Genomic DNA, 17313 nt, shown 5'->3' with positions numbered 1-17313 from the left:
AAAAATCACAAATCATTATTTTGAAAAGCACATATCATACTGTCAATAACTTTATCAGCAGTTCTGTTAAATAATGTAATGCGCTTCCTAGTCGGGTGTCTGTTCTACAGGATTCTAGAAGTGACTCCTACAGTAGATCAACAACATTGTGTCATAATGTAGAACTTGAATTCTCTACCATTCTAATCAAACAACTTGAATCAAATTGTAAAACAATTTTCAGTGCGCCTGGAAGTCATTTCATTGTATCAGGAGCCTTCTTCAACAGGATATTTAACATGTGTACAGTGTTTATAGCAGACAGAGGAAGACTGTTTGAACTATTAATATTAGGACAATTATGACATTTGTGTAATAACCATGCTTTCTCTCTCTAAGTAGTCCTTCTCTTAATGAAAAATGTAACTGTTTTCCATTATATAACTGTGTCCTTTGTATTGTTTGTAAGAACATTTTCCTCTCATTTAGAAATATGCGGACTAAGTGGTCAGGTGAAATTAATCTGATAGAGATGTTCCCACCTATTATGGCTTAAAAGACAATTATCCCCTATCCCCAAATATCAATATCTCAATATGGTCCTGAGTTCCAGGTGTTTTATCTCCCTCTTTCTTTATTTACTATAATTAATTAATTTGTGTTGTAAGCTAATTCGAGGTAAATGCCTGACAAAGCGTCACGATCAGTCCCGCCCAGGTTCCGTGTTCAGTGTTTTCCCTGTCGTTTGTGTTTTTTAGTTCCGTTCCTGTTTCATTTTCTCCACCCCTCGTTTCATTGCTTGCACCTGTCCCTCGTTTCTACCTTTTGATTCTTGTATTTAAACCCTTTCTTGCTCCCTGTGTTTTGTCTCTTCATTGTTAGGCTTCTTTGCGTTTGTTTGGTTGTTTTGATGTTTTTGCAAGTCTGTAAGTGTGTACTCCATGCCTTTGTGTTCTTAGCCTCTGTGTTCCTTGGCCTTTATTATAGCCTGCTTCCTGTTTGCCTTCGTGTACTTTTTCTTTGTGTCTCCTGGCTTTTGTGTATCCTATCCCTTGTCTTGTTAATCATGTATGCCCGTATACTCCGTGTTGGCTCTTTGACCCTGGACTACGACTCTGATTCTGGATTACCCCTGAATAAATCTCGCTCTTCTCTGCATGTGTCCAACTCCTTACCACTCAACGTTACACTAAGACTGAGACAAAGAATCCATGAACATGCATGAACAGAGCTGTTGAGCCATTCCTTCTCATACCGCCCCTGAGATCAGTAGTTAAAAACCAGCAGACAGTCAGTTTAAACTCTACAAGAAGTAAATTCATCTGGAACCTCTCGCGAGAAGAATAGCATACTTAGAAAAGCATCTTATTCTATATGTCTTATGCCCAGTTTGTTAGTCTGTCTATACTCGTTTAATTTTCTCTTCACTACTCAGTCAACTTAGTCATCTTCTTTTGTTATTGGTAGAATGTTTGGCCAACAGTAATTAAATTAAAACTAATCAACTCCATACCTTCATCAGGGGATGCTCAGACAGCTATACACCTGTGTGCTTCTCAGGACACCAACCTCGGGGACTTCAGAAAAGTTCACAGAAGTCAAGAGATTGGAATGTCCCATCTTGGAACAACTTGGGCAATGAACTACGGTTGCCCAAAGTTTGGTCATGCCGAGGCTCTTCCACCTTTTTGCGCAAGCAGATTAATCATCTGGCCCTTCTTTGACCCCAAAACATAAGATATTCTACTTCATGCACATGCTCAGCTCCAGGTGCCAGCCGTGAGCTGCCGTTTCCATATATAATTCTGTAAAGATTTAGGAGTCTCCCCCTGTTAGATAGTAACTGCGGTCTAATTTCCTTTGTAAGAGATGTAACCTTTAGAAATACAGCTAAATTTATCAGGCTTTCTGATCAGTTTGTTGAACACCTTCAGACCATCAGAATTAAGTATTTGTCTTTTCCAGGGGCAAGGCATTTTAATTACTAATGAAGGTCCATGGCATTCAGCTGAGTGTTGAGGACATCTGGCAACTGGTCAAGGGTCTGTTGGAAAGTCAGTGTATACTTGCCATAAAGCAGTGTAGAATAAACCTAAAATATACACAAATATTCTCTTTACCAGCATGAATTTCATCAGCAAGCAGAATGCCAGGGCTTGTGGTCAGAGGAGAGAGGATTCCTTCCTGCTAGACTCTGCACCTGCATGCCCACTAACAGGTGGCTTTTACTCATCACCCAGAGTGTCTTGTTTGCTTAAAAGTTTATTTTCAGGTAATTATTTGTGCTTCTCACTGAATTTCTTTTAGTTTCTTACAGGAAAATTCAATTAAAAATGGCTTGAAGTTGTATTATTCAAACAAAACTGACTAATAATCAATCTCTTTTTATAGTTTTGTTTAATCTTTTGAATTTGCTGGTTTTGTCTTTCATATGCTGGCTTGCCCATGTCCTAGTACTACAATCCTCTCTGGAGCTGATGTCCTCCTCTGTGGAACAGCAGCCTTCCTTACCAGAGCTAGAGTTCTCCTCTTCATACTCACACTCCACATTTCATTAGCCACATGCTTAGTTCCTCTTCACCACGAAGGAATTACAGATGTTAGTTTAGTAGTGTAATGTGTAGTTTCGACTCAAAGAGGCTAACTCGCTCAGTGGAAAGGACAAAAATATAAAATAACACCTTTAGTGGTGAGAATACTACACTTTAAATACTAACAAACAGCACAAACAGAGAGCAGTACAGTTTTGGCTGATTATATTAAGTCTCCAAACAGTATTTTGAGGGAAAGATCCAAAAAATCTCTCCAGAGCATGAAAGACGAGCCCCTTCTCATCCCCAGTCTATCCGCTAGTTATCATGGATAGGTTGGGGAAACGTCACTTAAGCCCAAGTCATCTGATTGGTCAGTTCACTACAGTTCTACCCAGAAGATTGGCGCGCAAAATAAACGGATGCTGGGAAGTTGAGTCCTTTACACTCAGTATAAACATAATAAAACCAAACACACAATAAACAGTAAGCAGTTTTCCTTTTTTAGTGTCCCTACACATATATAAATTATTAATATACTTATATCATATAAGTGAACACTAACACAGCAGTGTTACTAAAGGAACAACATTTGGTGTTCCAAAAGATATGACTGAGCCAATAGACGAGCTCATAAAATTGCATAAGGGTTAAGGGCCTTGTATAGTCTAAAGCCTAGTCATTCAACCCATATCAGCTATTTCATTGGTTCCTCCCTTTTAATTTGAGTAGATTGTGATGATTTTCTATTTTAATGTACCCCATGTAATGAGGTCAATTAAGCAGCATTTACAGCAAAGAAATTTGAAGTCAATGTTTTTAAGCATAATCCAAAATGTTAAGATGTTTGACTCCTAGCTACTTATAGGTATGCTTATAGTGATGGTCTTATAGTTGAGCAGTACTCTGTAGATTACAAAAAGGCTAATTTCCACAGGTTTTGCATGAAATAATTTCTGGCATCACACATCGTGTAATGTAAGATCTACTTGTGTAAAAATTTTTAAGTGCTTGTATGTAGCTAGCCATCTTTTAAAATGTGACTAAACAGGAACATCTTACGAAAATCTTTGGGTATAATACTTTAGCTTCCTGCCTGTATATATTCAGATATTGCGTTTCTAATGCTGCTAGGATAGGTAGAATGATCGCCGAGGCTGTGTCCTCTCTCCTTAATGGCAAACAAGAAGTTTCTGTCGAACATCTCGACTAATGGCTACATTGAAAAATGTGTCGACCTGACGTATTTGAAGAAGATACTAAAGGTTCTTAGGTACTCGGTTATCTTTCTGTTCTGCCATATCTTAATTAAATTGACTCCTGCATATCAGGGTCTTATTTTGAGTATTGAGGATTGTTTTTTTCCTTATTTGCTCTCAGGTCAGGCAAAGAAGTTATATATCCCAACCTGATTAAATTCTGTGAGAAGCACATAGAGAAACTGGATCCTAAAAGTCACACCCTAAGGAAGCAGAATTCTTCAGCAACAGCTGCTAGTTTCTCTAAGGATGAATGGAAACAGATCACTGATCGCATACAGGTAAATATTGTTAATTTGGACACCATTTGTCACTTAAGGTCTAATGTGTAAGGTCAGCCAGCTAGCAGTACATTATACTGAGTATTAAATAATTGCCAAATAATTAAAAGAACACTCTTGCATTTCAACACTCTGCCAACCACAAGTATATGGTTCATTATTATGCACAAAAACCGTAATGCATTTCCCTGATATTAGAAAAGAATTTTACTTACTTGAAGCACAGAATTGAAATCTAAATCATCTTTGTTTGTGAGAGGAGCTTAACTGGCTGCAGAAAGAGACAGTAATATAGTGGCGTCAGATGTATGAATATGGATTATCCGCATGGCTTCTCCATTTATTTTAATGATTGGCCAGCAGAAAACTGGTTGTCGCACATTTGTGGCTGTAAACCAGTCAAATGCAATCATCAGGTTGATCACCCAGATATCCCATATGGTTATTTTAAGCATGAGGTTGGGGACTACTGTTGTACCCTAATAAACTTGCCTTAGCCATCGGGTAAGTTTCCTGACCCATAGTCAATGTCAAATCAGTATGTCAAGGAGCAAACTAAATGGCCAAAGTTAGTGGCTGGATATCTTTGTATACACTGTGGAAAAACCCGGTGTCTGTACAAAAGAAAAACTCAATGCATCTTCACACATACAAATTTGTAGTTTGCGGTCATGTCCAGAAACTGAATAACAAGATTTGTCAGATGTTTTTTGTTTATTATGGACTGAAATACTGCCAAATTAGTGACACAGACAAAGTGCAGCTATACAAGGGCTATTATAAACAAATCAAACTACATACTGCTGACGAACTGCACTTGTATTCATTGTTATTTCCATTGTTTAATGTACTTTTGAACAATGTAAATCACTAGAACTACTGCTACTACTATCTAGGTGTATGTAAAAATGTTTATAGGTCTATTTCATGCTGTAAGGTAATGTAGGGCTAATACAGTAAACCAGTCTGTCCATATCATAACTTGCAGCCATAAGCATGTGCATTTTAACTCAGTACACGCATGTAAAGGCTCAATGCAAAATGTTATCAAGTATTTATGTATTTATATATTTATTTTCCCAGATTTGATGTTGAAAAAGATTGTGCTAAAATTGAGGAGTGTCACAAAGAATTCTTTTCCTGCCATTGTCAATCACAGTCTGCCAAACATCAAAAGGATAATTGACAACAGGTGGATTTATACATATTCTTTAATATTATTTGTTTAATTGTAATTTGTACAGGAGGATAGTTGTTACCACACAAAAATTAGATATTATTTCACCCTTTTGTTCCCTTAAATGTTTTTACATCATCCTCTTGTTAAATGTGAATGATGAAATGTTTTGTTTACATACTTCAGCACTCACACGGCAGGAGAAAGCTGTTTTAGCACACCGTGAGAAGGACAAGGGCAATGATGCTTTCAGAGCAAGTGATTATGAGGAGGCTGTGGCCTTCTACACTAGGTGAGCTTAAGTCATTTCGAGTTCATTATGAGAGGCTTCTTTAGATTAAATGAACACTTAACAGACTTTCAGTAATATTCCAATGATGTAGCAATACTGAAGCATCTGAATACATTCAGTATTAATCCAGATATATTTAATTAACTGCATAAATAAGATTTGTTTATAATCCAATGAATTCAGTTGTTTTGTTTTTTTTTACATTATTTGGAGCTCAGTGGTTAAGGTACTTGACTTGTAATCGGAAGGTTGCTGGTTCAAGGCCAACCACTGCCAAATTGCCACTGTTAGGCCCATGAGCAAGACCCTTAACCCTCAATTGCTCAAGTAAATCTGAACAAGTTCATATCTGTAGATGTTAAAGTGAACATGTAACAGGTATAAAATATATTCCAGTTTATCATTCTCAACAAGCTGTTATAGACATTCTGTAACTAGATTTTAACTATATTTTGGTCAGGATTAGAGCTACAGTGAGGGTTAGGATTAGGCTTGAGGTTATGGTTAGTTGGAACAATTCAAAGGTCAGACACCTGTGATCTGAGGTAAACTTCTACACTTTTGTGTAAACTTAACTGCAATTGTTTCCAGACTCAGTCATTTATGGCAATGTTACACATCATGATTATCAATCATCTATAAAGGACTATTCAACATAGTTTTACCTCATTTCCTTAACAGAAATTCCTGCTTTGTTTTCCATAATGGTTTTTGTGTGGTACTCCTGGTGTGGTGTGTCATCAGAAGTGTGTCCTTCCTGCCAACGGCTGCAGCCTATAATAACCGGGCCCAGACGGAGATCAAACTGCAGCAATGGCATGATGCAATGAGCGACTGTGAGAGGGTGCTGCACCTGGAGCCTGAAAATACCAAAAGGTGCCTATGTGTTACAACACCATCAATAAAGTACAGGGTCAGAGGTCATGGCTCTGCACCACCTTTCAGCACTGCTCTTCAATGATGTGTCCTTTCCATGGGTCATATATTTGTGAGCTTAAACAGTAACACCAGGCTCTGACAAAATAACAAAATAACAAAAACCAACTTGTGAGATATACTAAGGACATCATTTGACAAACAGAAAACAAAACAAAGAACATGCAACAAAATATTCACTTACATAAAAGTACTGAGTGCAGCAGTACATTTTAACAAATAACAATCAGTGGTCTACATCATAGGTTATACAAAATAATATTTTTTGTATACTAACTTTGTGCTGCTGTAGTGTATACGAACTTTTAGTGCTGCTGTAGCTGTATTGTGACAGTGCGACTGTCCTGTAGCTGTGTGTGACAGTGCGAACGTCCCGTAGCTGTGTGTGATGGTGCGTTAATTGGTTTGTTGTGTGAACTTGAACTTGAAGCTCTGCTGCATGTTGCCACTGTGCATAAACACCTGGGGAACCTGCTCATGGCCCATGATGACCTCACTGTTGTGATGCACTTGGAGCCACACAATGTGACTGCACAGGTGGGACTCCTCCCACAACACTGTCTACATTATAGCTTACTGTCCGTTTAATACTCTGTAGATCATAGTTTACTGTGGTTCATACTCTCTAGATCATATCTTACTGTGTTTAATGCTATCTAGTCTGTATCTTACCAATGAACTGAATGTGTGCCTGAAACTGTGCTTTACTTAAATAAAAGTCATATATTCACTGTTCTGAAAGGGTATTTTAATCTGTGTTACAGAGGTTTAGGGTTAATATGATTGTTTTACAGAGTCTCCTGAGGGATGTCAATAAGAACATAAAGGTCGACATGCAGGACAAACCAAGCAAGAGCACAAAGCTACTCATACAAGAAGTGGAAGAGGAAGAATATGATAAAGATGAGAGAGACATTCCAGATAGTAAGAGATAACATATGATAAAGATGATCCTTAAGAAGCTACTGCTCACACAGACCAAAGCATGTTTTAAAACTTTAACTGAATTTATGCTTTTGTTAGTGAAAATATTTTCAAATATTTCAGACAGGTAGAAAGGGGATATTTCAATCATAGAGGTATCATTGGATCTGGAAAAGGTCATTAGCATTGGAGAAACTCGCTGGCACAGGCACATGCATAAGTAATGGTCATGGATGTCACTTTCCATACTTAGTGGGAATCTATTTCCTAGAAACAAAATTTGAACCTAATCTATCAAACTTTTCTAACTCTAACCCTGTTCTAAGCCTAACCTTGTTCTAGCCCTATTCTAATCTTGTTCTAACCCTAACCTTGTTCTAAACCAGCTCTAACCCTAACCCTGTTCTAACTCTGTTCTAACCTTGTTCTAACCTTGTTCTACGCCTAAACCTGTTCTAACCCTTGCTCAATCCTAACCCTGGCTAACCCTGTTCTAGCCCTGTTCTAACCTTGTTCTAACCCTTTTCTAAACTTAACATTTTACATTTACATTTCCATAACCCTGTTCTAACCTTATTCTAATCTTGCTCTAACCCTGTTCTAACCTTATTCTAACACTAACCTTGTTCTAATCCTTTTCTTTTCTCATATTAAGCAAGTGTGGTAGGGGCCTGCATCACTGCAGTGTTTAAGTTACACCATGTGATTTTCACCCCTTTATTTGAAATTGTTCCTGGAACTCCATTTGCAAAATGCCTCTCTTTAATCCCCTGCTGTTATATAATTATTCCAGACACTCTCCACCCCTTTATCATAAATGTATTTGTCTCTCGCTCTTTCCCTCTCTCCCTCTCCCTCTTCCTCTATCTCTTTCCCCCTTTCCATCTCCATCTCTCACTCCCTCCCCTCTCTGTCTCTATCAGATGATCAGACTGTTGTTCAGGAGGCAGTAAGAGGGGACATGGGTTGGGGCAGACAAAAGGTGCAGGCAGAGGGAGTGACAGACACTGTGAAGAGGAGGGGCCTTACCGGTGACATCACAGCTCAGCATGGCGACAGGAAGAGTCAGACCAATGACACCACAGCTCAGCAGGATGGCAGCAATATGACTGTCCCAGCTTGGGCCACAGCGGAGCGAAACTGTGTAGCTGGAGCATAGTGGCCCAGCTAAAGAGTGAAGGGAACCAGCTTTTCAAGATTGGACAGTTTGTAGCTGCTCTGGAGAAGTACATGCAGGCAATTAAAAAGTTCACAGAAGTAGGTACACACACACACACACATCCAGATCTGCCCTGGGATATGCTAGTATTACTCTCAGACTGTTATACACAAAAACATACCTACACATGTTTGCACGCAGACACACGCACACATTTACATTTATCGCATTTAGCTGACGCTTTTATCCAAAGCGACTTACAATTCTGACTGAACACAACTTAAGCAATTGAGGGTTAAGTGTCTTGATCAGGGGCCCAACAGCAGCAACCCGGTGGTGGTGGGACTTGAACTGGCAACTTTTTCTCTCTCACACACACACCTACCTACCTTCAGATGCATTTGGATATGCTAGCACCAAGTCTCTACCTCACACACACACACACATATATATGCGCATACAACCATGCATACACACACTCACACACATACAAACACAGACAAACATCCACACACACATGCATGTGCACATTCACATACCTCCAGATCGTGTTAATTCGGAGTCTCTACCTCATACACGTCTATATCCACAAGCGCACACACAGCCATGTATAAACACACACACACACACACACACACAAATACATGCATACACAGACACATACGCATACACATACGCACACACACACCTAGATCTGCCCTTGGTGCGATTACGTTCCTGCACTTATAATTTAACATTTGGTCTTATTTTCTTGCCAGGGCATGTTTTTAGAGAAAAAAATTCAAGTGAGAATTTTATTTCCATGTTCCCTAGTGAAATAGACTTCCATATTGCCTAGTGAAATAGACTTCCATATTCCCTACAGAGATGGACTTCCATATTCCCTACAGAGATAGACTTCCATATTCCCTACAGAGATGGACTTCCATATTCCCTACAGAGATGGACTTCCATATTGCCTAGTGAAATAGACTTCCATATTCCCTACAGAGATGGATTTCCATATTGCCTAATGAGATAGACTTCAATGTTCTATTAGTCTTGCAGCTCCTGGTTTCATTCTGCCTCCTTTTGTTTCCATTTATCTCTCCTTATCCATTTTCCCTTCTAGGCCTCAGCAGTCCAGAGGATCTGTGCATGTTGTACTCAAACAGAGCTGCCTGTTACCTGCAGCTCTGACTGCATAGCAGACTGCAACAGGTGAGTGCTTAGCTGCACGACATGGACCAAATACTCTAACCCCTGACCCCGGTCCTCTTCTATCACATCCTTCCCAACTCCTCACTCTAACCCCTGACCCCGGTCCTCTTCTATTACAACCATTCCAATTCCTCATTCTAACCCCTGACCCCTAAACTTATGCCTGTAATAACTATTAGCCATAATAAACCTGCTCATAAATATGAGCCATAATAAATCTTCCCATAATAGCTATGAGCCTATAACTATGCATAATAACTATACATAAACGCTTCTTAACCCTATGAGGCCCCAGTGGAGTACCAGTTCTCATTTGAGTTTTGTCTTATTCTGTTGTGTGGTTCTTTGTCTCAGAGCCCTGGAGCTGCAGCCATTGAATGTGAAGGTATTACTGAGCAGGGTGATGGCATATGAGTCTCTGGAGTACTACTGCAAAGCACACACATATCATGATTCACAAATCACACACACACACACACACTATGGTCCACAAATTACAGATACATCCCACCCACACACGCACACACACACACACCACAGACCAACAATTACAGACAAATCCCACACACATCTCAGCCCATGAATTACAGATGTATCCCACATACATGCAGACACACACAGCCCAACAATTACACGCACACACACACACACACACACACACACACACACACACACACACACACACACACACACCACAGCCCAACAATTACACACACACACACACACACGTTCACAGCCCAAGAATTACACGCGCGCACACACACGTTCATGGCCCAAGAATTGCACACAGAGACACACGGTCATGACCCAAGAATTACACGCACACACACACACACACACACACACACATACGGCCCAAGAATTACAGGCACGCACACACACGTTCACAGCCCAAGAATTACACGCACGCACACACACGTTCACAGCCCAAGAATTACATGCGCACACATACACACACACACACACGCACACACACGTTCACAGCCGAAGAATTACACGCGCACAAACACACGTTCATGACCCAAGAATTACATGCGCGCGTGCACACATGCACGTTTACGGGCCAAGAATTACACGTGCGCACACACACACACTTTCACGGTCCAAGAATTACACGCGCGCACGCAAACACACACACACATTCACAGCCCAAGAATTACACACACACGCGCACAGACACACACACGTTCACGGCCCAAGAATTACACACACACACGTTCACGGCCCAAGAATTACACGCCACGCACGCGCGCACACACACACACACACACACACACACACACACACGTTCACGGCCCAAGAATTACACACACACACGGCCCAAGAATTACACACACACACACGGCCCAAGAATTACACACTCACACAGCCCAAGAATTACACGCACGCACACACACACACACCCACACACCCACACACCACAGCCCAAGAATTACACGCACGCACACACACACACACACCCACACACCACAGCCCAAGAATTACACGCACACACACACACACACCCCCACAGCCCAATAATTTTACACACACACACACACACACACACATCACAGCCCAATAATTACACACACACACACACACACACACACACACACCGCCCAAGAATTACACGCACACACACACACACTTTCACGGCCCAAGAATTATACGCACACAGACACACGTTCACAGTCCAAGAATTACACGCACACAGACACACACACGTTCACGGCCCAAGAATTACACGCACACGCACGTGCACACACACACACACACACCCACTTTCAATTATTATGGTATTATGTATACTGTGTGTATGTGTGTGTATATACATACATACAAACATACACACAGACACACACACAGACACACGCACAGGTAATACTGTATTATGCATTAATATAGTATGGGTAATGGAGTATTTTATTTTGTGAAATTTGAATTACAACCTTATGAACTATCTACCACTGCTCTGAAATGTAAATAGCTAAATAATGCTAAATAACTACAGAATTTTCCACAACAATACAAGTAAATATAATTTTCTAAAAGGATTTATATTAACTCACTTAATAAAAACATATTTATTAGCAATACCTTGTAGGTGCATAGTTAGACTGTAGTCCATGATTCCTTTTGAAGTAAACTTAGAGAGAGAAAAACAAAGAGAGAAAGTGAAGATTTGTATGTCAATTGCATATTTGTTCAGTATATTTGTGTGTGTGTGTGTGATTTGTAAAGGATAACTCATTTTCTAGCAGAGATGGATGGTCCTGACTGGAAGCAGAAGCTGCCAGTCATCCCACTGTTGTTCAGGAGACAAGCTCCACCCTCTGCACAGTCGGTGACTTGCACATAAGGACAAGCACAGGAGGCGGGTCAGTATCCACACATCACATACACCACACACACTATATTATTGGAGTGCATGGCCATAACCAACCTACCGATAATAAATATTATATCTGTGAAAAGTTTGCCTAGTGCTTGGTATGCAAGAAAATATCTATTTAATATGTTTAGAACATGTTCCATTATTATTGGCATTAAAATTGCAGCAGTTGGAGTGTGTGTTTCAGCCAGGACAGCAGAGGAAAGCTTCACTTCCATGAAGAAAGAAGGAGATGAGTTGATGAACGGCCATTACCCGGAAGCAACAATGAAATACAGCAAATGCCTTCAAATCCAAGCAAATTAATGTGCTGTTTATACCAGCAGGTACAGTTTAATGTCAAAAGAAGAATTTAATCCCAAAGGTATTAGTATCTCATATGTAGAGACTGTTACATTGGGTTTTGAGCTGTCAGTGTGCTTATTATTCTGGTTTTGCTTTGCAGAATAGTCAGTGTAGTCTGGAAACAGATCAGTGTTCCTTTGCATCTCTGTCTTGGAGAGATTGTAGCAGTTCTAAATACTGTTTCTTTCATTTCCTGCTTTCATATGCTGGACAATAATTTGAATATAATCAGAGCATGATGATAAGCAGGTTACAAAATTATATACGAGAGAGAGAGAGAGAGAGAGAGAGAGAGAGAGAGAGAGAGAGAGAGAGATTTAGTTTATACAAGTTTATACATATGGGAAAACACATTATCCTTACTAATAATCAAATTTAAAGTATAGAAAAATAAATAAAAATGTAAGAATTCAAAGCCACCACTTTAAAAACTAATAATTAAATGCTAATAATGCTAATGTGCTGCAGCAACACACGACTGACCTGATGGACCTCACTATGCATATCACGTTTTAAACTCAACTGACACTAAGATTAGCCTTAGGGTTAGGGTAACTGTCCCTAGGGTAAAACCAACCTGATGAGCCAGTATTACGCCTTGCTGACCTCTAACCCCAGCCATGAAGCTAAAGAGGATTTTATGCTAACATTTTTCCATGGAATGTTGTAAAACTTTCAATCATAATTCACACAATAAATTAAGGATGTGTGATATTTTCATACGAAACATGCCAAAAGTGTTTTGTTTAAAGAACAAATCATGAAAATCTCTTTCCAATTAAGCTGTAATTACTGTATAATGGCTATGTGGAGTAATCACCTATTCGCTCAAAGCAAGCGTCAAGCTTCTCTTTAGGACTGTGACATTCATCACATCTCTTAAGTGTAAATATTAGTCATAATAAACTTACCTAAGAGCTATTAGCTATAATGGCTTTTTTAATAGCTATTAGCTATAATAAACTGCTGTAGATTGGTCTGAAGTGGTCTGGAGTCACTACATGCTGTCTCATTGCACAGCAGTCTCAGGGTCAGCCCCAGGCTATATGTTTTCATATGAGAAGACAAAAGAGCTGTGCTGGGATCACAGTGCATTCTAACTGTTCTTTTCCTATCACAGAGCTCTCTGCTTTATTAAACTAGAGCGCTTTGTTGAAGCCAAGCAAGACTGCGACTCTGCCATAAAACTTGAGCTTTCCAATAAGAAAGCCTTCTACAAACGTGCCTTGGCCCATAAGGGCTTAAAGGTAAGAGAGCATTAAAGATACTCCCTGTACATTCATTTTGCATGTAGGGTCACAGCTGATTCAGATTCAAACACTCCATCCTATTGCTAATCCTAACCCAGCAGACCTGATTGAATACATAATACCTACAGTCATAGTGTTTTGAAATCATAGAATCATAGCTTAGTAAATTTGAAATCATAGCTTAGTAAATTGGAAACTCACTATGATAACATATTTTGCATCTAATTTTATTTTGGTAGTTCTGTTCAACTAAGTTAGAAAAACACTTATTTTTACATTCAAACATGAGAGAGAATTTCAGATGCCTTTTTCCTGCAACATGGCTATAAAATATGAATTAAGTGTACACTTCAATTTTTCTTTTTATTAGATGCTTAATTAGAGTTAGGGTTATTGTTTGGATTAAGCCAGTTAGTGTTAAGCAAGTTTTTGACAGACGCTAGTGTGCATTGGTATATGATGTGTATATATACAGTTATGTGCAAAATCATAGCAGTCTAACATCACTAATGTATTTAATTACTGATTTTGGCAGAAAAGATAATACATGGGGGAAAAATTCATGACTAGGTGTAGCTGAGTAAAGGGCAACCAACAGAATCAACAGTCATAACATGCATGCTGCTCATTGGGTGTAATTGACTCATTTAATGAAAGGGGCATGTTGAGAATAATAGCAGTGTGGAGTTCAATTAGTGAGGTCATTCATTCTATGAAAAAACAGGTGTCAATTATGGCCCTTATTTAAAGAAGGAGGGCAGCAAATGTTGTACCTGCTGGTTTTGGCCCTTGCTCAGTGAGTAAAATGGGTCGTTCCAGATATTGTACCGAAGGAGAAAGAACTTTGATCAAGAAGTTGATTGGAGAGGGGAAAACATATAAAGAAGTGCAGAAAATAATTGGCTGCTCAGCTAAAATGATCTCAAATGCTTTAAAATGGCAAACAAAACCCACATGGTAGGAAAAGAAATACTACCATCAGCGTAGATCATGGAATAACAAGAATGGCAAAGAAGCATCCTATGATCAGCTCCAGGGAAATCAAAGAGGATCTTCAGTTACCTGTGAGTACTACAACAATCAGAAGACACCTACGTGAAGCCAAAATATTTGCAAGAAACCCTCGTAAAGTACCATTGCTGAAAAAAAGACGTGTTGAAAAGGTTACAGTTTGCCAAAGAACACACTGACTGGCCTAAAGAGAAGTGGTGCAACATTCTATGGACAGACGAGAGCAAGATTGTTCTTATTGGGTCTAAAGGCCACAGACAGTTTGTCAGATGACCCATAAACACTGAATTCAAGCCACAGTACACTGTGAAGACTGAAAAACATGGAGATGCAAGCATAATGGTTTGGGGATGTTTCTCATACTTTGGAGTCAGACCCATTCATCCCATATCAGGCACCATGGACCAGTTTGAATATATCAAAATACTGGAAGAGGTCATATTGCCTTATGCAGAGGAAAAAATGCCCTTGAAATGGGTGTTTCAGCAGGACAACAACCCCAAACACACCAGCATGTGGGCAACATCCTGATTCCAGACTAATAAGATTATGATTAAGATTATGAAGTGGCCAGCCCAATCCCCAGACCTCAAACCGACTGAGAACTTGCATCTAAAATGCTGTTTTTGATGCAAAACCCAAAAGTGTAGAAGAACTGTGGAATGTAGTCCAGTCATCTTGGGCTGGAATATCTGCTCGCGGGTGTCAGATGTTAGTTGACTCCATGCCACACACATGTAAAGCAGTAATCAGAAATTACAACTAAATATTAGTTCAGTGATCAACAGATAAGATAAATCTGTAAACAACTTTCAGTTTATACTGTAAATTTGAGATTGTAGATGAAAATTAAGACATTGCTATTTTTAACAGCCCATTATTCTTTTTTCTTCATTTTCAGTTTAAAAATTGATATTTTGTTCATGTTTTCATTTGGAATTGAATGTGCAGTGCTTCCAGTGCCTGTGTGTGTGTGTGTTTGAGTAGGATTATGTGGCATGTATCTTAGATTTGCAGGAGGTTCTACATTTAAATGCAAGTGTGCAGGGGGCTGAGTGTGAGCTAGCAGAGGTCACGGTCCTGCTGGCAGAGGTCATGGCCATGCTGAGGGAACAGCACGACATAGGATTTCCCATAAAGCCTCGCAAGAGTGTAGTTATCACTGAGATGGGTAAATGGTCCTATTGCACTTCCTACTCTGCAGACAAAGGAGACCAAACTACATACCCCTGCTATTCAATTATGGAGTTACTCTGTCCCATGAATCATAACTGGTAGCATTCACTTTCAGCTTGGTTGAATTCCCCAGTCAGACTACTTAGATGCACAATACTACCCTGTGCTACTGTCCATCTGGCACATTCCTGGACCCTGAACACCTGGTCCATCACTGTGCAGGTGGAGTGGGAGGATGATGAGAGACAGCAGAGAGCAGCTGGGACGCAGGGCAGAGGAGCAGTGGTCAGTGCATAAACCAGCATCCGTCCAGCGTGTATGAGTTTGGCCAGGTGCTAAATGCAGCTTGTTCACATAAAGACACTGCAGCCTGTGCTCAACTACAAGTACATCAGCACACATCTGGATGCACATACCCTCAGTTTCATCTTTCAGGCATTGGACCTGTTCCTTCTGTCAGCTGAGCCCAGTCCGGTCTACCAGATCCTCAGTCACCTCCACACCACTGAAAGGTTCTCGGTAAGAACCTGAAACACTAGGTGAACATGCTTTTTACTTAAGCAAGATGTTCTTTATGAGAATTTATTTTTGTTGCCTTAATAAATAAATGAAGGTAACATGAGTATGTCTGTACTCAGGTGGTGCTGATGCTTCTGGATTCAGATGAGAAGAGGCAGATGATGGAGCTGTTTAAGCACATGTGCTCTGTTGAGAGTGAGCTGTTCTCTCAAAGTGACATTCAAAGTCTGACAAATAAATACATCTGCATGAATCAGTATTAACAGAGATCACACTTGACACAAAACAAACTCAACACCACAGACTCAACACAACATATTCGATTCCAGACTCAACTTTACATACTTAACAAACAAACGCAATATCACAGACTCAACATAAACTCAACTTTACAAACTCAATACCACAGACTCAAAACAACACAACTAGTCCAATCCTGCACAACCCAGTAGGGCACAGCCAAACTGTACATCCATTCTGAGACTATTGCAAGTACATGGTCCCTGGATTTTGCAACATAAGACCATTTGATTACAAATATTAAGAGATATTGTGAGACAAAAGATGCCTTGTCTGGCAGAAACTTACGTAAATACTTAAATGTGCCTTCTGGTTTTGTAATGCAAATGGTGTCATATTATGAATTTTAATAGATTTATTTATTTAGAAAAACATATTAGGAAGACACTGTACCAAACAGACACAGTTTCCAATGTTCAGATACACTAATGTTAAAAAAAGATAAACTCCTTAAAGTGATTGCTATAAAAAACTGTTTGGGTTAATAATTTATTTTATGAAGAGAAAAAAAATATTGTGATATGTCCATCTACCCCAAATGAATCCAGAATTGGTCCCTACGTAGCATCTGACAGTTATCCAACTTCCCTTGCTGTTTTG

At 39.6% G+C, this 17313-nt stretch overlaps 1 protein-coding gene across 1 annotated transcript; it reads left to right on the top strand.

Moving 5' to 3' along the window:
- The first annotated feature begins 3685 nt into the window (after positions 1–3685).
- Positions 3686–16676, top strand: spag1b (sperm associated antigen 1b). Its single transcript, XM_035525459.1, is given in 20 exon segments — positions 3686–3783; positions 3891–4088; positions 5134–5166; positions 5168–5229; positions 5399–5519; positions 6264–6403; positions 6886–6992; positions 7250–7379; positions 8303–8443; positions 8539–8640; positions 9650–9707; positions 9709–9738; positions 10093–10174; positions 12037–12098; positions 12304–12438; positions 13578–13704; positions 15706–15889; positions 16144–16276; positions 16278–16413; positions 16533–16676. Coding segments are annotated over 20 exon segments (2223 nt in total).
- Positions 16677–17313: the final 637 nt, after the last annotated feature.

The sequence above is a fragment of the Electrophorus electricus genome, chromosome 4 (assembly GCF_013358815.1).
Source record: "Electrophorus electricus isolate fEleEle1 chromosome 4, fEleEle1.pri, whole genome shotgun sequence".
NCBI lineage: Eukaryota > Metazoa > Chordata > Actinopteri > Gymnotiformes > Gymnotidae > Electrophorus > Electrophorus electricus.
This window is presented reverse-complemented; position numbering and strand designations above follow the sequence as displayed.